General features: G+C 37.4%; 1 protein-coding gene and 2 long non-coding RNA genes across 7 annotated transcripts; 2 read left to right on the top strand and 1 right to left on the bottom strand.

Moving 5' to 3' along the window:
• Positions 1-10,029: 10,029 nt before the first annotated feature.
• On the top strand, positions 10,030-14,160 carry LOC147544393 (WEB family protein At3g02930, chloroplastic-like). The gene is made up of 3 exons (XM_086637417.1): positions 10,030-10,366; positions 10,857-11,130; positions 11,212-14,160. The coding sequence occupies exons 1-3, from the start codon at positions 10,347-10,349 to the stop codon at positions 13,753-13,755; spliced, it is 2,838 nt and encodes a 945-aa protein (XP_086493543.1). The 5' UTR covers positions 10,030-10,346; the 3' UTR covers positions 13,756-14,160.
• A 3,020-nt stretch (positions 14,161-17,180) lies between these two features.
• LOC147544392 (uncharacterized) lies at positions 17,181-19,506 on the top strand. Of its 2 annotated transcripts, XR_015224353.1 has the most exons (4): positions 17,181-17,409; positions 17,506-17,554; positions 17,866-17,965; positions 18,085-19,506. It is a non-coding gene; the product is annotated as an uncharacterized LOC147544392 (long non-coding RNA). The 2 variants fall into 2 exon arrangements; XR_015224352.1 differs by having other exon boundaries at positions 17,506-17,965.
• A 232-nt stretch (positions 19,507-19,738) lies between these two features.
• On the bottom strand, positions 19,739-22,103 carry LOC147544391 (uncharacterized). 4 transcript variants are annotated; one of them, XR_015224361.1, is made up of 5 exons: positions 21,875-22,103; positions 21,730-21,778; positions 21,319-21,418; positions 20,644-21,199; positions 19,739-20,036 (listed from the first exon to the last, which is right to left on the bottom strand). It is a non-coding gene; the product is annotated as an uncharacterized LOC147544391 (long non-coding RNA). The 4 variants fall into 4 exon arrangements; XR_015224360.1 differs by having other exon boundaries at positions 19,739-20,728; positions 21,116-21,199; XR_015224362.1 differs by having other exon boundaries at positions 21,116-21,199.
• Between the last annotated feature and the right edge of the window lie 121 nt (positions 22,104-22,224).

Here is a 22,224-nt window from a genome sequence, read left to right as displayed (position 1 = left end):
AACTTCATTGTTCTCATTTCGTTTTCTAACGAATACCCATTTGAAACCTACATGGTTTACATTTTTGGGTGTGATTGTTGGGAATTACATGTATCTAATACATATCCTAATCATGTTACTAGTGTTGTAAGAGGAAGAAGGAAGAAGAATACATGAACTAATCTATGAACTAAGGAAGAAGAATACCTTTATTCCCTTTCCCACGAACTAAATTCCGACCAGTATTCGGAAGATAAAAAGCTTCAAGTGTAGCTCCTCTACTTGAGACACCGAATGTATAACTTGAACTCCCTTCTTTCAATCAGGTAGGACCTTCTTGAAGGTAAAGATGAAGAACTCCTTCTTCTAGACTTTGATAGATATATTGGGAACTTTTCTCCAAAATCTTCTCTCTCCAATAGTTGTGTGAAGAGAGTGATTTCCTACTAAGAAATTTCCACACCTTTTATGAACTCATAACTGGTCTTTATATAGACATTACCTAAGTAAAGTTCTACTCAAATAACGAATCCTAAAAGTCCCTCAGAAAAGATAAGCATAAGTTAGAGTTTTAATCTAACTCGGATACCCTAATTAGGACTAAACCCTAATAAGGGTTTCCCTTAGTGTGGCCGGCTATAACAACCCCTCATGGGCTTCTCTTGGCCCGCGCACACCCCACATATGGCCGGTTGGGGCTCTCTCCTTAAGGGAGTCCCTTGTTGGCCCAAAAAGGTGGGTTTTTTCCTTTTTCGAGCTTCCCTTTTGAGCCCGATTCTTTTCTATCGTTTAAGTATTATCAGACTGGATCATATATATCTATATACTAGTTCCCATCAGTCTATTCTCACTTGTTCAAGTTACCATTTTTATGTGTAACCCGTTGTAGGATCCGGTCTATGTTAGTCGCGGATAACCGAAGTGATACGACAATCGTAAGCGACTTCTAGCTAAGCATTACGACTCCTAATTGAACCGGATTGATTAATCTTCCCAATAAGGTCATCATTATCCTATAAGCAAAATCGTAAGCATTGCCATCTTAGTCGAAGGACACTCCTTCGGAAGGTTATACCTTCAGACCTTTAGAATATATTTCTATCAAGAAGATCATACCTTCAGACTTAGAATATATCTCCTTCAGTCTCCCACTTGTACTTAGAACAAGTGAAATGCTCGATTCCCATGTCTTTTCATACCTCATCTGATACGTCACATTTTATCAAAATTTCTTGAACGGGAGGACAGATTGTCAAATCATATAATTAACTATTTAATCCATTTGAGCACGGCCATGTATTTCCAGTTGTCGTTCCTCAAGTGGCCTAGAGATACTTTATCCTAACTCACGTTAGGAAGACATATTCCATTCTTGTACTCCCACTCAGCTTGATGTCTATCCTGTCTTACCTGGCCTGCGTCTTTATAACCTCCTTTTACGGTGCGGCGTTTGACGGAACCAAAGCTTGACATTCCTTACATAAGACGAGCGAGCTCATGTTTTGAGCAATCTCTCCAATTTGCTAAATGAGAGTCATGACGTTCATATCTTCAACTTTTGAAGTACTCTCACTTGGTGGGTTTCTAGTGTATCTTTATACACCCATGAAGTTGACTTGAATACCCTTATTCCTATAGCTCAAGAAACAGCACTATCTTGTCAACCACTCATGCTAGTCTTCTTAAGTCATTGTGTCCAACCAATGACCTGGACTAGGGATATAATATAATGGAACGCTTCCATGTTCACTTAGCAGGGTTTGTTTCATTAGATCACGTATTTAATAAACCTGCATGGAACTCTCCACTATTTTGGACTGTCGTCTAAATTCTAAACCACAGATGACGAAATAAACTAATTTATTTCGGATAACAAGAGTTTGTAAAAGTGAGTTTCCCACGTAAACTCCTTTGTGTGCCCAGTTTTACAAGTCTTTTAAGGCAGTCTTTCGTGACCCTAATTCCTTAGATTCGTACATCTCCCATGTTTGATCTAAGGTGACAATTTAGTTTTGTGGATTCAATCCACTTTGGTTTCCACTTTGCTTATAATTATCGTGCTGAAGAACGCCTTCATCAGCCTTTACGATAATGTCAGTTTTCTTAAAGTGAAACTAACACTTCCTAAGCCCTAATTAAATTTTCTTTCACTAGTAGAGTTTGCAACGACTCCCACTGTGAAAAACCATTTTCACTTGGTTGTCCTTCCTAAAAAATTCTTATCTTTATATTCGAAAGGTTGCTTTTATGTCTTTCTTCAACTATTTACTTTCAGAGACTTTCTCCTAAATGCTCTTAGGAATTTCTCTGTTGTGTATGGGTGACGACATCAAATACTTGTGTATTTTTAGATGTATGGTAAATGTCGATTATCTTTATGATCTTATGTCTCGTGACATCAGTGTTTCCCTCATGTGTGATTTTGCTCATCAGAACTTCAAAATTCTGATTGCTTGGCAGTGATCCATGCCACTGTTGAGAATTACATGTATCTAATACACATCCTAATCATGTTACTATTGTTGTACGCGGAATCTCAATCATCATATGATTAACACTAAGTTGTCCAGGATCTATACATGAACTAATCTATGAATTAGAAGGAAGAAGAATACCTTTATTCGCTTTCCCACGAAGTAAATTTCGACAATTATTCGGAAGATAAAGAGCTTCAAGTAAAGCTCCTCTACTTGAGACACCGAATGTATAACTTGAACTCCCTCCTTTCAGTCAGCTAGGACCTTCTTGAAGGTTGTGATGAAGAATTCCTTCTTTTAGACTTTGATAGATAGAATGGGAACTTTTCTCTAAAATCTTCTTTCTCCAATAGTTATGTGAAGAGAGGGATTTCCTTCTGAGAATTTTCCACACCTTTTCTGAACTCATAATTGGTCCTTATATAGGCATTACCTTAGTAGAGCTTTACTCAAACAAGGAATCCTAAAAGTCCCTCAGAAAAGATAAGCATAAGTTAGAGTTTAATCTAACTAAAACTCCTAATCAGAGGTAAAACCCTAATTAGGGTTTCCTTACGCTATGGCCAGCCAGACTAGCCTTTAATGGGCTTAGTCTGTCCGGCCCAATCCCCTTAAGTGGCCGGCCAGGAATCTCCCTCTAAGGGAATCCCATGTTTGCCCTTAAAAGTGGGTTTTTACCTTTTTCGGGCTTCTCTTTCGAGCCTGAATTTTTTCTATCGTTTAAGCACTATCAGACTGGATCATATCCATCTATATGCCAGTTCCCATCAGTCTTTCTCAGTGTTCAAGGTACCATTCTTATGTGTAACCTGTTGTAGGATCCGGTCTATGTTAGCCGCGGATAACCGAAGTGATCCGACAATCGTAAGCGGCTTCTAGCTAAGCATTACGACTCCTAATTGAACCAGATTGATTGATCTTCTAAATAAGGTCATCATTATCCTATAAGCCAAATCCTATGCATTTTCATCTTGGTCGAAGGACACTACTTCGGAAGGTTATACCTTCAGACCTTTAGGATATATTTCTATCAGGAAGGTCATACCTTCAGACTTAGAATATATCTCCTTCATTAAGGTTCGTTGCTCGAAATTTCTCGTAAGGTATCGTCCTGCCAAAGGCATCTTTTTAGGGCGACGAACGCAACCTTCTGCTCGAGGTCCGGAATTTGCACCATAAGGTTCCAGAACCTTTGCCAATAATTGGCGAGGGACTTGTTTTTCCCTTGGACAATGTTTAATAAATCGTCAGTCTTTCTCCTGATTGTGGTGCTTTCTCGAAAGGCGTTGCAGAAAGCCCGTGCCAGTTCCTCAAAAGACTTGATCTAGCCATCTTCCAAGGCCTGCTACCACGCTTGAGCTAGTCTTTTCAGAATAATAGCGAAGACCACACACCACATATTCGGGTCGGCCGTGCTGAGGTTCATTATCGTGACGTAATTGTTGATAAACGTTATCGGGCCCTCTATGTCGTGATAGTGCTCGAGAATGGGACACTTGAAGTTTTTTTGCTTCTCGCCCTCCAGTATTTTCCTTGCTAAGAAGGAGAAGATTTATTATGGCTCTTGATGAGACTCTCCCTTTCTTGCACGCCCGGGTTAACTCCGCCACCCGGTGTATCAGTACCTCATTAATGGTCAGTTGTTCGTGCATCCGGCACCAGTCCTAGAGGTTTGGTACATACGTCGGTTCGAATCTAGTATTCTGGCATCATCTAGTATTTTCTCTAAATACATGTTAGAAGCGACTCGAATATGGATTGGTATCGAACCCGGTTTACGACCCGCCAACCCGCTTACAAGGCTGCCTAACGAAACCGAAGGTTTCAGCGCCGAATTTTAGACCCGTTAGCAGAGCTGGTTGCTGAGGCAGGGTTGGTATGCGAAGCAGTGCTCCGAGGCAAAGCTAGACTCCGAGACAGAGTTGGAATGCAAAGCTAGGCTTATGTCGATTATTAATGTTAGCGTATCCGTGTAATGTCGGTTGTAAAGAGAGAGTCGAAGAGGCAGTGGGTTTAGGGTTTAGTGGCTATATAAACTAAACCCTAAGGGGATATCAATAGCACAATCTCACTAAATCTCTTGTGTAACTTGTTTGCTTATCATAGTGGAAATCATCGCGCCGTGGTGTAGGTCTCACCAACCGAACCACGTAAATCTCTGTATGTTGTTCTTGATTGTTCTTTACTATTCCTATTGCTTCTACTTGATTACTCGTATGGATCACATTAAACCCCGATTGGCATAACAAACTTGTATCAAAGCTTTGGTTTTGAGGTTTCTGTGATGGCGAAATACGAGATAAAGAAGTTCGATGGAAGTAATGATTTTATTCTTTGGTAGATTAAGATGCGAGCAGTATTAGTTAACAGGGTCTGCTGAAGACGTTGAATGGGAAGGCTGCACTCGCTGAATCACATTCAGAAGCAGAGAAGGAAGATCTCATGGTCAGATTCTACTCTGTTTGAGCAATGAGGTCTTGCTGGAAGTAGCGACCGAAGCTATAGCCGATGGGCTATGGAGTAAGCTGGAGACAAGGTATTGTTGGGATTTACACCCTTCTACTAGTGTTTATAGCGGAAGTAAGACATCTAATGTCTCCACTAGTATTCCCAGGATCACATGCATAAGCCCATAATAATACTAAGTAAAACTAGAAAGATAAATACCTTATTCGCTAGTTTTCCCTCGAACATTTCCAATTGCTTATGAGAAGACCAAGAGCTTCAAGCGTAGCTCCTCTACTTGGGACACGAGCAATCAACTTGATCTCCCACCTTGTTGTTTAGCTAGCACACCAATGGTGGTTGAAAGAAGAACTCCTTTCTTCTTGACTAGATAGATAGTTAATGGGAATTAGCTCACTTTCTCCTCTCTACTTGATATGGTAGAGTAAGAAAGCTTAGAGAGAAATTCCACACCTTATTCTCTGCCCTAAGAGTGTTCATATAGAACCCTAATAAGAATCCACCTCCTTTTAGGTTTCCTAAAACACCCTTTAGAATAAGATTTAGGGAAATTGTCGAAAATAGCAACTATTGATATTTTCTCAATTACCTAAGGAGGAAGCGTCCAAACACCACGAAAAATAGCAGATATAATTTTTATTATATCAGAAACTAACCCTCCAAAATTCAGCCCAATCCGAGTCCTAGAAGTACCCGAACCGGCCTAGGCCCCAAAACCCTATTTTTGGCCTTTTTGTACTATCTTTGCCTAATTCCTTTTTAGGCCTATGAGATATGTTTATGGGACACTACCATGATTATATCTCACTCCCACTAGTCATATCCTAGATCAATTTGTCACTCTTATGTGTAACCCGTTGTAGGATCCGATCGAAGTTGGCCGCGAATTACTTCGTAATTCGACGATCGTAGTTGGTCTCTAGCTACAACTCTACGATCCCTAAATCAATCAGACTTGATGATCTTCTACATCAATTGTCCTATCCGACAAATTGTTCGCATTGTCACCTTGGTCGAAGGACATCTCCTTCAACTCCTTCAGACTCCCACTTGGACTTAGAACAAGTGCCATGCTCGATTCTCGTGTCAATTAGTATCCCATCTAATACGTCACGTCATTCAGACTTTCTTGATATCCGAGTACAACTGTAAAAGAAAAACGGTTAACTCCTAATCCGTTTGAGCGTGGCCACGCATTTTCAGTTGCTACTCATCAAGTGGTCTTGAGACACTTTGTACCTAATGTGATTAGGATGACACAATCCATTCTTGCGCTCCCACTTAACTTCATGTCTATCAGGTCCTTCCTAGTATCCGCCTTTATAACCTCCTTTTACGACACGGTGTTTAATGGAACCAAAGTCGGGCATTCCTTACATTAGATGAGTGGAGCACTCATGTTTTGAGTAATCTCTCCAATCTCGTCTTTTGAGAAGTATTTGACGTTCATCAAGAGTGATGTACTTCTCATTAGAGGGTTATCCAGTGTATAAACCTTTTACACACCCACGTAGTCGAATCGAATACACTATTCCTATAGCCCATGAAACTGCGCTATCCCATCGACTCCCGTGCTAGTCTTCGTGAGTCATTGTTGTCCATGCAATGACCTGGACTAGGGATTTGACAATAAATATTCCAAGTTCACTTAATAGGGTTTCATTCATTAGATCACGTATCTGACAAACCTATTCGGAATGTTTTATTATCAATGGACTGTCGTTTAATTACTAAACCAAATTTAGACGACTTGCGAAATAACTCTATTATTTCTGATAACGACAGTTGTAAATCTGAGCCTCTTCCGTAAAACTCTTTTTACCCACTTAGTTTTACTCATCGAGGTTTATTCCAAATTTACCTCATGCCTTAGACTGTGTACGAGTCTCATACTATGTCTTAGGTGACAGTTTTGTTTGACTACGTATGTAGTCCGTTTTAAACTTTGCTAATTATCAGTTAATTTGAAGATTGCTTTCTTCAACCTTGATAATTTCTAGTAACTTTTACTAGAGTTAAGGCTATTAATTCTTTACGTAGTATTTGCAACAGTTTCCGGCTTAAACAATTTTAGCCTACTTTCCTTCCATGTCTGGAAGTTTGCTACGATGATATGCTCAACTTTTGTACTACTTTATCCTTTAGCCTTCTAGGATATTCAAAGTAGTGTTTTCGGTTTTCCAATCCGAATTTGGATATCCAAATGTTAATCATGTCCAACATGATTGACTTTGTATTTTCGAACATAAAGGTCTCTCTCATGCGTGCTTGCTCATCGGTGTCTTTTCAGAATCCTAGTTTTGCAACGCTCTGTGTCACGAGCTTTTGGGTCGAAATTTTTTTAGACTTTTCCTGAGTCTTAGATTTCCGATTTCGGGTCTTGCTTCTGCTCCTTGCTCTAGCTCTTTGCTCTTGTTCGTCTGTTCTCGAGGAGGGGAACCTGCAAAGGGTTCGAAAACCGCTACGACGCTCAAGCCAGTCAGGGTGCTCTTTGCAGTAAAAGAATGAATATTGATTGATCCTTTTGGGGGGCGAGTTATGAGAGCTCTGAGTTTCTTGTGATCTTTTTTGGGTAAAAAGATCTTGTCCCGTGAAGGACGATCTGGGGGGTCTTTTATAGGCGATGTTAGGCCGACTGTGATTAGTTGCGGTGGTGAGGCGGTTGCCGTCAATCCAAATAGAAAGTTCCCTTGAGTATCTAGGGTTTCTATTGGAGTCTATCCCGAATCTTTGATGAGTAGAAGTTCCTAAGTTCAAGGGTTTTCCGTAAATATCTTGTCGGTGTGACAGACTCTAAAAGAGAAGTTTCCTCCTTTTTATACGTGGAGTTCAAACTGGCTTAAACACTTCGAGATGTGTGGCCAACTGAGATCTTTCTAGAAGTTTCGGGATTAAGTCGGTAGGTCGCTTGGCGCTACTACCTCCCCAGTTCTGGGCGTAAGACACTAGTCGAACCTGTGTGGACCCCCCCTCACTTCTTTGAAGACCCCAGGACTGATCTGTCCTAGCGTCTTGCAGGGCTGGTTGCTTCTGGCCGACCTTCTAGTTAGGGGAATATACGGTGGACCATCAGGAGCTCAGCGGTCCTACTGCCATAAGCCGGTTTGATCTAGTAGACTTCAGGTCTGATCTTAACTCTTCAGACGTTAGTCAACGTCTGGACATTTTATGCATCATCAGGTACCATTTCAACAAGGTTTTTATAAAGTACTTTGTCAAAATTACTTCCATTTCCATTGTCATGGTTAGAGAAAGAAGGAATAGGTCTTTGATGAAGTGGAGATGACTGGTCTTAACCAGAAAGCCATGATTTTGAATCCCCATTTTCGTGTAAATCTAAGAGATGTTGTTGCTTAATCATTGTTGTAGATTTGAATCAGAAACCCTAGAAAATCTGATAGGATTAATACAGTGTAAGTAGAGAAAAAAATTACTATCAGAACTTTAAAAAAATGATCTGGACCATTGGCATCCTCAACGGTCCTCATCATATTATAGAGGAAGTATCTTAAGGTAAACATGGTGAAATTGAGGACCTAAGTGTAAGTTCTCTATAATTCTATAGAATCACGTGATTCCGCCAGGTGTCATCTTCCTATTCGTTCGCTTTTTACTTCGCTTTTACAATTCGCTCTAAATAGCATTTCTCTTTTTTTAGTAGCATATCTGTAGCAGTTTTAAGGCATGAATGGAAAGTGAATTACCGAAGATATATACGTCCATAGAACTTGAGATCCATATTTTTGGCCCGAAGAGAGTGTCAAGTGCTATGGAAGTTGTTATTTTGTTTTTTGAAAACTGCAGTTGTTTTTTTTTAGTCAATGCCTGACTTAGTAAGTCTTAAGTTACCAAATTATTGTATTCTTGCTTCGAATTCTTATCTCGTCCATACTTCAGGTTATTTAGTAAAATATTATAGATAAAGAGTATCGATCTCGTCCATACTTAAGAAAGGTAAATTATTATAGATAAAGAATATCCAACATAACGTAAGTGAGTAGAACAATAGCTTTCAAGTATTTGACTAAACAAAACATAAACACTACTTAAAATTTTATTAAAGGGACACTTTATTATTGCAATATTCTCCTCTCTCTCCGTTTTAAGTTAACCACAATTACCATAACCTGTAAAAATATATATGGCCCCTCGAAAAAAATATTCTCCTCTCTCCGTTAAAGGGGAGTCACTATCCTTGGAGCGTAGGTTTGTTAGATTCGCAATAAGAGGAGCCCACTAGAGTGCCTTCATAGTCGTTGATCTCTCGAGAGGGTATTCAACCCTAAGATGTCTGTCACCTTAGTATGCGCATTGCTAGTAGAAGTGGTCTTCTACTCCTTTAAAGTAGCGCAAGAGTCGGTATCTACCATGACCCAACATGTAGAGAAATACTAGGAATTTAGCTTACCTAATCCTCCACGGTCTAGCCATGCGGGTGCATGACTAGATGGAGCCCTAGTAGACTGGCACGTCAGACGAGGATTGTCATGCCAGGAGAATGGACTAGAGCAATCATGTCAGACTTCTTGGGCCTGCTAAGCGTGTTGGGTTTGCTAGGTGAGGAACTTTGAATGGCCTTCCTTGCTAGGCTAGTTGGGCTGCTAGGGAGACGCCCTTGACGTTTTATGAAAGTGGTCATCGAGAAAAGTTCCAATACGAACTCCACTTGTGTTAAGGCCCGTGCCGCTTTTTGCCAATACAAATATGTTGAAATTTGCAACTCATTACTCATCCATGCTTGAAGGGTGAGTATCCAACTCATATTTATCATTAGCCCAGGGGAAGTATCAGCTCAAACTTTAACATCCCCATCACGTGAAAATCTTAATAGATTGGGTAAACTCATATTTATCATTAGTTGGATTTGATTTCTTGGTACTTACTATAAATTAGAGTTACTACTTAATCTATCTCATAATTATAGTTTTAATTAGTTTAAACAATGATTAACGTAGAAGTCACACTAGAGTACTAGACTACAGGAGTACGTCATCAAGGATACTTTGGCCATTTCATCAAAATCTTAGGAAAAAAAATTTGGTGGGGTCTGAAATTTTTACTGCCTGATAAAGTTGAAAGGGTTTTGGCCTCTCTCTGAAAAAGTTGTTAGAGGGAAACTGAACAAAGAAGAGAGAGAGAGAGAGAGAGAGAAAGTGAACAGAGAGTAGTGAGAGAAAGTGAATTGAGGAGACTGACCAACTGATACTATTACCTGTAAATTTCTCCTCTTTTGTTTTTTAGTTTCTTTCTTCTTTCTTCTCCTGCTTCTGTTTGTTCTCTGTGAAAACCCTGGTTTAAACTCTACTTCAGATCTCTTACAATGTCGGCACTTTAGCAACTCTTTGACTTCCATTATCAAACTTTGTCAAGCTTAAAATCTGGATCTCTATTAAACTACTAAGGTTTCTTCTCTAAGCAATAACCATGATTTCTTCAAAACCCAAGTAAGAATTTCTCTCTCTCTCTCTCTCTATATATATATATATAGATAGATAGATAGATAGATAGATCTGATGTATAGTTACATCTTTTAAGTTCAGCCACTATTAGTTTCTTTTCTTGGTAATATGGATCTAGGATTTATAAAACTGATTTGGGCGGTTTTTAATTTGTTTGGGGTGTGTGAGGGACATTTGAATCTGGGTGTTTCTTCATTTGGACTTCTATTCCTTTTTTGGTAAACTTATTGGGTTTGATCTATGTGACCAAGTGTGTTTATTTTAAGGTTTTTTTCCCCTTTTCTTGATCATGGGATCAAGATTGCTTATTTGAATGATTTGATTCAAGGGATCATCTTCATTTGGGTTGTTATTATGTAGATTATGGGTTTGATTTGATCCAACTTTATACTGTTGTATGATTTGATGATTCGATTTTACTTGCATTTAGGTTTTGATCTGATTTATGTGATTGTGAAATTTGGGGTTTTAACAGATCTGGTTTAGCTGAATCTCCACAAAACAAAACGTCACCTGCAACTCCACAAAGCAAAACCTCACCCGCAACTCCCTTGAACAAGACTTCTCCTGCAACGAGTAGGGTTAGCAAATTAGGTAGGGGAGTGACGAAACCTGACAATGGTTCTCCTTCACCAGTTCAAAATTCGAATTCTCGTCTTTCAGTTGATCGATCAGCAAAATCAGTTGAACCGAAGACTCCTGTCGATCGCCGATCTCCGAGGATTCCTAGCACTCCTACCACGCCTGATGTAAGTTGACTGAATAACCACCGAATTACAAACATGGGTCATTGAGAATTTCTTATTTTGGATCTTATATTTTGGTTGCAGAGACATTCACCACGTACATTGAAAGGATCGGAGCTGCAAAACCAGTTAAATCAAGCTCAAGCAGAGTTGGAGAAGTCAAAGGAGCAATTGGTATTGGTTGAGAAGGAGAAAGGTCAAGCTCTGGAGGAGTTGAAAGAAGCAAAGAGAATAGCAGATGAGGCAAATGAGAAACTTGGGGAAGCCATAATTGCTCAAAAACGAGCTGAAGAGAGCATGGAGATTGAAAAATTCCGAGCCGACGAATTGGAGCAAGTTGGAATTGTAGCTGCTCAGAAGAAAGAAGAAGAATGGCAAAAGGAGATAGAAGATGTTCGAAACCAACATGCTGTAGATGTGTCTGCCTTACTTTCTACCACGCAGGAACTGAAAAAGGTGAAACAGGAACTAGCCATGACTTCAGATGCGAAGAATCAAGCAATGAGCCATGCTGAAGATGCCATGAAGGTGGCAGAAGTTCATGCTGAAAAGGTAGAATCACTTACTACAGAGTTGATGAAACTGAAGGCTTTGCTAGATGTAAAGCTAGATAGAGTAAACAATGAGACAGCTGATTTGGTAAAGCAGCTCAACTCTGAGGTCGACTCTTTGAAAATTGAACTTGAGAAAGCAAAATCTACCGAGGCAAAGTTTGCAGAAAAAGAAGAGCTAATTGAGGAATTACGGCTGGAGGTCAACTGTCTGAAAGAAGAACTCAAGAACGAAAAATCTGCTGAGCTAAAGTTGGTTGAGGTTGAAGCTATACTTGAGCAGTCAAGGGTTGAAGTAGATCATCTGAAGCAAGCACTTGAGAAATCAAAAATTGACGAGGAAGAATTGGTTGAAAAAGAAGCTTTAATTGAACAACTAAGGGTCGAGTGGGATATGTTGAAACAAGAAGTCAAGAAATTAAAAGCTGTTGAGGCGACATTGGGTGAAAGAGAATCTCGTATTAAGCAGTTGACAGTTGAAGTAGACAGTGCAAAGAAATCTGAACAAGATGCAATCAGTTTAATGGAGGAATGGCAGAAGAAATCCCGCGATTTAGAGATTCAGATTGAGGAAGCAAATCGTTCGGAGAGATCTGCATCAGAGTCTTTGGGCTCACTTATGGAACAGCTAGAGGGAAAGATTGGTTTGCTTCAAGACACAGAGTCCGAAGTTGCTTCTCTTACAGAAAAAATCGAGTCCCTAGAGATGTCTATATCGAGAGCTAGAGGGGATCTTGAGGAATCAGAGCAACGCTATGATACCATAAAAAAAGAAGCATCTGAAATGGAAAAGATGATCGAATCACTTAACTCAGAGCTGGAAACTGTGAAGGAGGAAAAGCTGCAAGCATTAGACAATGAAAAACTTGCAGCTTCAAGTGTTCAAAATTTATTGGAGGAAAAGAACGAGCTTATTAACAAGTTAGAAGCTTCTAGAGACGATGAAGATAAGAGTAAGACAGCAATGGAAAGCTTAGCTTCAGCTTTACATGAAGTTTCTTTGGAAGCAAGAGAAGCTAAGGAAAAGCTTTTATCGAAGCAAACTGAACTTGAGAATGCGGAAAATGAAGTAGAGGATTTGAAGTTGCTTTTGAAAGCGACAAATGAGAAGTACGAAAACATGCTTGACGTGGCAAGGAATGAGATTGATCTTTTGTCAGACACTATTCAACAATCCAAGATTGAATTTGAGAATTCTAAATCAGCTTGGGACCAGAAGGAGAAAAGTCTTGTCAGTTCTATAAAGAAAATGGAAGAAGAAACTTATCATGTCAAAAAAGAAACTGACAAATTGATTAGTTCACTCAACGAAGCACATGAAGAAGCTCAACTGGCAAAGAAAGATGCCATTCAGATGCAGATCAACTTAGAAGAAGCGGAATCCGAGGTGAGTTCTTTGAGGGGATTGGTGGAGGAAGTCAAAGTTGAGAGTATGATACTCAAGGAGAAATTTCTAGATAAAGAGACTGAATTCCAAAGTATTACCCAACAAAATGAAGAGCTTCGTGTCAAAGAAGGAAATGCGCGGGAAAAAGTTGAAGAGTTATCGAAGCTGCTTGAAGAAGTAGAAGTCAAGAAGTCCGTGGAAGAAAATGTAGACCTCTCTGATAGTGACAACGAATATGATTTACTCCCCAAAGTGGTGGAGTTCACAGAGGAGAATGGAAATGCAGCAGAAAAGGAGAAACCCAAGATTCAAGCTCCATCTTCAAATGTTGAAGATCGCGAAAAGGATGAAGACGTCCTGGAAAACAAGGTGCAGAATGGCAATGGAAATCAGAAACAAGAAGAAGATGAAAACAACTCAGACGAAGGGGAGGTTAAAATGTGGGAGAATTTCAAGATTGGTGAGAAAGACTACTTGCCAGAGAAGGAGCCTGAGCCAGAATCATTTGAAGATGAACCGGAATCTAAAGTAGACGATGAAAGCTTAGATCAGGTAAATGGATTATCATCAACAGAAAACATCGAGAATGGAGCAAGCTCTCCCACAAAGCAAGTATCTCAAAAGAAAAAGAAGCCATTGCTCTCTAAGTTCGGAAGCTTATTGAAGAAGAAAAGCAGCACCAAACAGTGAGTAGAAAACTGTTCCAAACCCGGAATAGCGAAACACAGCATTACTAGATGGAGCGAATGGGCTAAATCATAGGCAAGTCTGTTCTGTTTTACGTTCTACATTTGCATCATAATGTGCCTTATTGTCTCCTTCCTTGAGTTATTATTATCATCATCATCATCATCATATAGAATATAGTATTACTTTTAGATTGTTCATTATAATGTGATTCTTCTCCCCTTCTTGAGTGGAGTTGAATTGCAGTTATTTGTGTATCTTAAGCATTTGTCTTTTTATTTGGCTCAATTTCATGGAGAGGTTTGTGTTAAGTTTCTATATTAATTGTAATTTCTTCTTTGCTTCGAAACATTAATTTCATTAAAATTCTATCTTGTCTCTAAATAATAATGCAGATCGTTTTCTTTCCTTTTGTTTCAAACAGGAATATATCGGTGTCTTACTATATTAATTGATCGACGGATTAAGTTTAAATCTGTTTTTTACATTTGCACGATTTGTACATCATGTGGTTGTGTCGAAATTATGCAGAAGTATACACCCAAATTCGTTTTCTGACCCTCCCTTGAACTTCATTGATCTGTAAAATATGTGATATTATCTGTCTATACCAAGTTAAGAGAGAAAGTTGTTGAATTCTTCATTCATACAGTAATACTATTGACCATTTGAACTGTTATTATTTTCCATATTCTAGATCCAAGTAACTGCGATGGCTTAGACATCTCTCACATGGAAATACCACTTCTTGATTATACAAATCAACAATGAATAAGAAAGGATTAACATAACATGTGAAGAATTGAAAGTGAAACGTGGGTTTGATAGCTGGGCACAACCACATGCATGATGCATCCTAGTGTTAATGGAACAATAATTGACTAGAGTGCTCCAAAACAAATGACCTTATTGGGTTATTATTCTCTAATTAACTATACATAATTAGGTTTATTAATTGTTCCATATAGTCACCATCAGACAATCAAATCTTTTTCATTTACCATTAAACAATATCAGGTGGGTGTTCTTGTATTATATGTATTCGAGGATCCGTGTCTAGACAGGTACAGACAGTTTTATAATCTCAATTGTTGGAGATAAGCTTGGGAGATGTAATCTTAGTCATTGAAAATAAGTTGGGGGGTAATAATCTTAACTATTTGAAATTAGTTTGGAAGATATAATCTCAATCTTTAGAGATAAGTCTGGAAGGTGTAATCTTAGTCATTTTTTTTTGAAATCTGATAACTTCATTGATAGGGCAAAGCCAAGATGGGTTACAATAAGAAGTTAAAAGAAAAAACAAAACACAAAGAAGTAACCCTATGCCCACTACTTATGAAGAAGAAGACAATAGTTTCTGTGTGTCTTTGGTGGTTCCCCCATTACCACCATGTCCACCATATTTCAGGTAGTTGAGTAACTAACTTTGAGTGGGGCAAAGCTTGTAACCGTTTGCCCTCCACGAACTGAATTGATCGGAAAACCTCCATAGGTTCTCGGTCGGAATCTTACTCGCATTGTCAGGTCAACAGTATCCTTCATGCAACCCGAATCTTGAGTCTCACCCCGATCTCTAATTTTCGTTTCCCACAACTGCAATACTTTGATTAATATCTCTATCTTCTCAAACCTAAGTTGAGCATGATGAGTTTGAATTTGGAAAAGGAACCACGATGAATCATAATCATGTTCAAACGGGGATTTACGTGTGATGAAATCCACATCTCCTGAGATTTCTCTGTAAATGAAACGAGTTGTGAGTTGATGAGGAAACACCAAGTAGTTGTCCATGATCAAACACTCGAACAGGAAGAAGCTCGAAAACAAAGAAAGATCATATAGATCGACAAAACAGGCCCTAAAGACCGACAAAACAAATAATTATTTATTGTAAAGGAAAAGTAAAGGATCCGGCGAAGGGAGTACCCTTCGCCGGAGAAGCAATGACAATCTAAGAACCTTTAAGATAGGAAGGAAGTTAGAGAGAGAAACAGAGGAGGGAGACGGTTTTTGTCTCTGTTTGTTGTAATCTTAGCTATTGAAAATGAGGGAATATTCTAAAAAATATACCTTCCTCCCTTATTTTACATATATACTAGGTGTCCACCGCGTCCTACGAGCGTGGTAGATCCCTTTTAGCTAACGCCTTTAAGCTAGAATACAAGGTCAATCAAGTCTAAGTGATGCATGATATCGGAGGCATGGGTACATCCAGGCGTGTGTGCATATGTTACCGTGTAGCTTTTTTGAAGATATTTTTGTCCAGTTATAGTTGCTTCCACACCCAAAGTCACTTTAACTCTTACAACAAAATGGGTCCATTTTTCAACATAAAAGAAAACAAAATGGATCCATGGTTTTAGTGTAAGGAAATGCAAAGTGTACAAATAATTTATGACAAAATCCTGGACTCGATGAGTCACACGATTAAAAGAACGGCTCAGATTAAAGTCAAACTTTAAAACTTTGAAAATCTTTTTTTTAAGTGAAAATGAGTCATTAAGTCAAGAATTTTCTCAAAGATTATGTCATTGTAGCACTTTTGGGTGGGGTAAACCCCCAAAATATCCACAATTTTGATATTATTGTATTATCTCTCTTTTTTTATACATTTATTTATCATGCGACAAGTGCTAAATGAAGTTGCATAATTACTCCACAAAACTATTTGCTAGGCACAACCGTTTTTCTTTTCATTAAATTGCTAAACAACACTAAAGTTGTTTTATTGGTTTTATCTAGTGTTGTTATAAAGGCCGGGCCGGCCCGACTGGCCCGTACGGAAAACGGGCCCGGCCAACCCGGGTTCTATTCCGGGTCCGGGCTGGGCCTATGGTTTGGGCCCGACGGGCCAGGCCCGGCCCGTCAAAACCTTTTTTTTTTTTTCATGTCTTATTTTAAAAATTGCATAGAGAATTTGAAAACATTCATTTTCGAAAAGATCTATCCAATAAAATCGTTCCAAAAAGATTCATTTCCATAAAATATTTTCGAAAAATCTTTCCTAACTTGTTAATTTATCTATTTAAATCATCCTATATATTATTTCCAAAACGTAATTTCTAAAATCTCTTTCACGAAATCATTTCAAAAATCTTTCTTAAACTTGTTAACCTATTTATGTAAATCATCTTCTATTTATATAAATCATCCTCTACTAATTAGTTTCAAAATATAATTTCTAAAATCATTTCCCAAAAATCTTTTCATAGAATCTTTCCTAAACTTATTAATCTATATAATAAGAGAGGAGGGTATCTTTTTCCCTCCTCTCAATGGCCCAGATTTATCCTCAATGTTTATCTCTAACAGATCTAACGGTGTTAATGGATATGGGGGAGAAAAGAATATTCCTTTTCCAAATCACTAATACTTGCCCAGTTGCCCACCCTCCCCCTTCGTCACTTCAATTTCCCTCTCTTTACCGTCACATCTCTTTCTTGCTCTTTTCAAAATCCTAATTCTGAAATGGAAGAAATCACACACCCTTTTCTTCTCTCTCACACCTCTATCATCTCTTCCCCTCCCAACCTCTACCATATTTCAAACCCTTTTCTTCAAGTTAAATATCACTCTAACCCCTTTCTTCATCAACCTTTAGGTTAATTTTATGCCAAAACCCTTCCTTTATCTTCTAACCCCTTGCAACATCAGGTAAATATTTGTTGATTTTTTTGCTTATCTCTTTCTAGATTTGGTTTTGTTCACTATTTGTTGATTTTTTGGCCCATCTCTCTCTACATTTTGCAGAAATTTGCAGAAATTTTGTTTGCCCTATCTTATGCAAACTAATTATAAGGTAAATAGAAGTGATTTGAACTTAGATTTTGTTGATTTTTTTGCCAATCTCTCTACAAATTTTGCTGAAATTGATTATTAGGTGTATCAGTGCGATTTAAGCTTAGATTTGCCGACTTTGGTTGGTAACCATGTTTGTACCCAATTTAATGTTTTAGCTCTTTCTAACTATATTTTGACTCTCTACATTGTTATTGACTCAACTTAATTAAGTTCATTATATCATTCTTTAATATCTTACTGATCTAATAGGTCTAATGGTTAGTCTCACAAACTAATCTCTAATGTTTTTACTTTTCTCTCTTTTTATAGTTCGCTAAATCTCTTCGCCACTTTCTCTCTAAAATTTTGGTGAACTTTTTCGGGTGTTCTGGGTTCAGTATGAAGTCTTCCTTCACTGCAACTTTCCCAGGTAAATACTTTGTTACTCCTACTCTCTACGTTTTTGTTGAATTTTGGCCTCTTAGGCTTTAGTGTGATTTAAGCTATCGTTTTGTTGTCTTACTACCATTTCGGGCTTTTCGGTTTTAGTTAAACTTGGGAGAACTCAATGTAGCTGATTCAGACTTATATTACGTGTCCGTGAGAACAAAGCCGACGCAACTTAATTCACAGGTAACAACATGCTTCTCTAGACAAATTTAATTCCGCCTCTTGAGTTTGAGTTTCTAAGATGAACAACTAAGTTCATTATGTCATTCTTTAATGTTTGTAACTTGAGGAATTTCGCTAATATGCTCTCAATATTGAGCAGCTCAATCAATTTGCTTATCATTTTCCCCTTATTACGTAAATTTTTGGTGGTATCCATGTTTGTATTAAAAAACTCAATTTAATGGTTAGTCTCACAAACTGTTTCTTTGATTCGGTTTCAGTTTTGATTTTGATTGCTAATTCTTCTTATACGCCTTATATTTTTGTTAGGTTTTAATTGCGAAAAGAATTTGAGATCTGCAAGTTTTATTTATCATGTGTTTAGTTGTTTATAAGTTTGTTTTTTAGTTGTTCTGTCATCTTTCAATTCTCAAGCGTGTTCAACCTTTCTTCATCTGTCTATCTCTCCCACAGAGTCTGACCCAGAGCTCAAGTAAGTTTTTTCTACCAGCTAAATCATTTATCATTTCCCAATCTATCTCAAAGTTTGTTCACTGTACTTTGCTCATTGTAATTTTATCTTTTACTTTAATAGTTTTAACTTCTACTATAGCTTATGTCATGAAACTGAATATATGTCGAAGGTTGCTCATTGTAGTTTTGACTTCGTGATACCTTTAGGTTAAATGCAATGGAAACAATATATAGAAAAACTTTTGTTCTTTTTAATACAATGCAACAATTTATAAAACTTAAACATGAAAAAGAAATGTCCGACTTCTTTCTCTTTGGGTTTGTTTTTCTTCTTGGTGTTCCTTAAAATGTATATAAGGTGTTTGAAAAAATGTTTTGCTGAATTTTTACTTTGTTTTAGTTTTATTGCTAAGAATAGTGTTAAAGGCGTCTCATAAGTAAATTTTTGTTTTGCCAAGGTTCTCAATCATTCGTGTTTATAATTTTTAAATTGGGTTTGCTTGATATGTAATCAATTTGGTTTTCTACCGAGTTTATGAAGGGGAATCTTGATGGCAAATTGTTTCATTGCTTAAACAAACCCTAAACAACCGTCTCAGCTTACTGAATCTTGCTTTTGTGATCAGGTTCCTTTACTCATCAAATCGACTTGGGGTTAGTTCGAACGATTACTAGGATTTATCAAAGAAAGCACCTCCTGTAAAAGCACTCTCCGAAGTTCAAAGTCTATCTTAGGGAAGTTTGACGAATAAATATCTACACCTCATTCTAATTTGGAAAGTTTAGATGTTTGAACTTATGTTCTTTTGTTAGGATGTTTGAAATTATGTTAAGACGAGAGTTTGTAAATTCATCTTCTATTAAACTAAAATTGACTTCTTCTAATGTGTTTAGTTGATATTTTAAGCTAGAATTATTTTCTTATACACACACCATTTAACGCACATGATAGAACTGTCCGTGCCCGGCGGGCACGGGTTATACCCTCGTAAAATTACAATGAGCAAAGTACAGTGAACAAACTTTGAGATAGATTGGGAAATGATAAATGACGAGGGTATAACCCGTGCCCGCCGGGCACGGACAGTTCTATCATGTGCGTTAAATGGTGTGTGTATAAGAAAATAATTCTAGCTTAAAATATCAACTAAACACATTAGAAGAAGTCAATTTTAGTTTAATAGAAGATGAATTTACAAACTCTCGTCTTAACATAATTTCAAACATCCTAACAAAAGAACATAAGTTCAAACATCTAAACTTTCCAAATTAGAATGAGGTGTAGATATTTATTCGTCAAACTTCCCTAAGATAGACTTTGAACTTCGGAGAGTGCTTTTACAGGAGGTGCTTTCTTTGATAAATCCTAGTAATCGTTCGAACTAACCCCAAGTCGATTTGATGAGTAAAGGAACCTGATCACAAAAGCAAGATTCAGTAAGCTGAGACGGTTGTTTAGGGTTTGTTTAAGCAATGAAACAATTTGCCATCAAGATTCCCCTTCATAAACTCGGTAGAAAACCAAATTGATTACATATCAAGCAAACCCAATTTAAAAATTATAAACACGAATGATTGAGAACCTTGGCAAAACAAAAATTTACTTATGAGACGCCTTTAACACTATTCTTAGCAATAAAACTAAAACAAAGTAAAAATTCAGCAAAACATTTTTTCAAACACCTTATATACATTTTAAGGAACACCAAGAAGAAAAACAAACCCAAAGAGAAAGAAGTCGGACATTTCTTTTTCATGTTTAAGTTTTATAAATTGTTGCATTGTATTAAAAAGAACAAAAGTTTTTCTATATATTGTTTCCATTGCATTTAACCTAAAGGTATCACGAAGTCAAAACTACAATGAGCAACCTTCGACATATATTCAGTTTCATGACATAAGCTATAGTAGAAGTTAAAACTATTAAAGTAAAAGATAAAATTACAATGAGCAAAGTACAGTGAACAAACTTTGAGATAGATTGGGAAATGATAAATGATTTAGCTGGTAGAAAAAACTTACTTGAGCTCTGGGTCAGACTCTGTGGGAGAGATAGACAGATGAAGAAAGGTTGAACACGCTTGAGAATTGAAAGATGACAGAACAACTAAAAAACAAACTTATAAACAACTAAACACATGATAAATAAAACTTGCAGATCTCAAATTCTTTTCGCAATTAAAACCTAACAAAAATATAAGGCGTATAAGAAGAATTAGCAATCAAAATCAAAACTGAAACCGAATCAAAGAAACAGTTTGTGAGACTAACCATTAAATTGAGTTTTTTAATACAAACATGGATACCACCAAAAATTTACGTAATAAGGGGAAAATGATAAGCAAATTGATTGAGCTGCTCAATATTGAGAGCATATTAGCGAAATTCCTCAAGTTACAAACATTAAAGAATGACATAATGAACTTAGTTGTTCATCTTAGAAACTCAAACTCAAGAGGCGGAATTAAATTTGTCTAGAGAAGCATGTTGTTACCTGTGAATTAAGTTGCGTCGGCTTTGTTCTCACGGACACGTAATATAAGTCTGAATCAGCTACATTGAGTTCTCCCAAGTTTAACTAAAACCGAAAAGCCCGAAATGGTAGTAAGACAACAAAACGATAGCTTAAATCACACTAAAGCCTAAGAGGCCAAAATTCAACAAAAACGTAGAGAGTAGGAGTAACAAAGTATTTACCTGGGAAAGTTGCAGTGAAGGAAGACTTCATACTGAACCCAGAACACCCGAAAAAGTTCACCAAAATTTTAGAGAGAAAGTGGCGAAGAGATTTAGCGAACTATAAAAAGAGAGAAAAGTAAAAACATTAGAGATTAGTTTGTGAGACTAACCATTAGACCTATTAGATCAGTAAGATATTAAAGAATGATATAATGAACTTAATTAAGTTGAGTCAATAACAATGTAGAGAGTCAAAATATAGTTAGAAAGAGCTAAAACATTAAATTGGGTACAAACATGGTTACCAACCAAAGTCGGCAAATCTAAGCTTAAATCGCACTGATACACCTAATAATCAATTTCAGCAAAATTTGTAGAGAGATTGGCAAAAAAATCAACAAAATCTAAGTTCAAATCACTTCTATTTACCTTATAATTAGTTTGCATAAGATAGGGCAAACAAAATTTCTGCAAATTTCTGCAAAATGTAGAGAGAGATGGGCCAAAAAATCAACAAATAGTGAACAAAACCAAATCTAGAAAGAGATAAGCAAAAAAATCAACAAATATTTACCTGATGTTGCAAGGGGTTAGAAGATAAAGGAAGGGTTTTGGCATAAAATTAACCTAAAGGTTGATGAAGAAAGGGGTTAGAGTGATATTTAACTTGAAGAAAAGGGTTTGAAATATGGTAGAGGTTGGGAGGGGAAGAGATGATAGAGGTGTGAGAGAGAAGAAAAGGGTGTGTGATTTCTTCCATTTCAGAATTAGGATTTTGAAAAGAGCAAGAAAGAGATGTGACGGTAAAGAGAGGGAAATTGAAGTGACGAAGGGGGAGGGTGGGCAACTGGGCAAGTATTAGTGATTTGGAAAAGGAATATTCTTTTCTCCCCCATATCCATTAACACCGTTAGATCTGTTAGA

Source organism: Eschscholzia californica, unplaced genomic scaffold (assembly GCF_041429995.1).
Source record: "Eschscholzia californica isolate CP2 unplaced genomic scaffold, dmEscCali1.0.p SCAF_4, whole genome shotgun sequence".
Lineage (NCBI taxonomy): Eukaryota > Viridiplantae > Streptophyta > Magnoliopsida > Ranunculales > Papaveraceae > Eschscholzia > Eschscholzia californica.
The sequence above is the reverse complement of the archived record's forward strand: the minus strand, read 5'-3'. Positions and strand labels throughout refer to the sequence as shown.

Bases quoted from the DNA above. Each gene is read 5' to 3' on its own strand.
- LOC147544393 (XM_086637417.1), top strand. From the start codon at position 10,347: ATGATTTCTTCAAAACCCAA. The intron at 10,367-10,856 runs GTAAGAATTTCT...GGGTTTTAACAG, and splicing joins ATGATTTCTTCAAAACCCAA to ATCTGGTTTAGCTGAATCTC. The intron at 11,131-11,211 runs GTAAGTTGACTG...TTTTGGTTGCAG, and splicing joins GCACTCCTACCACGCCTGAT to AGACATTCACCACGTACATT.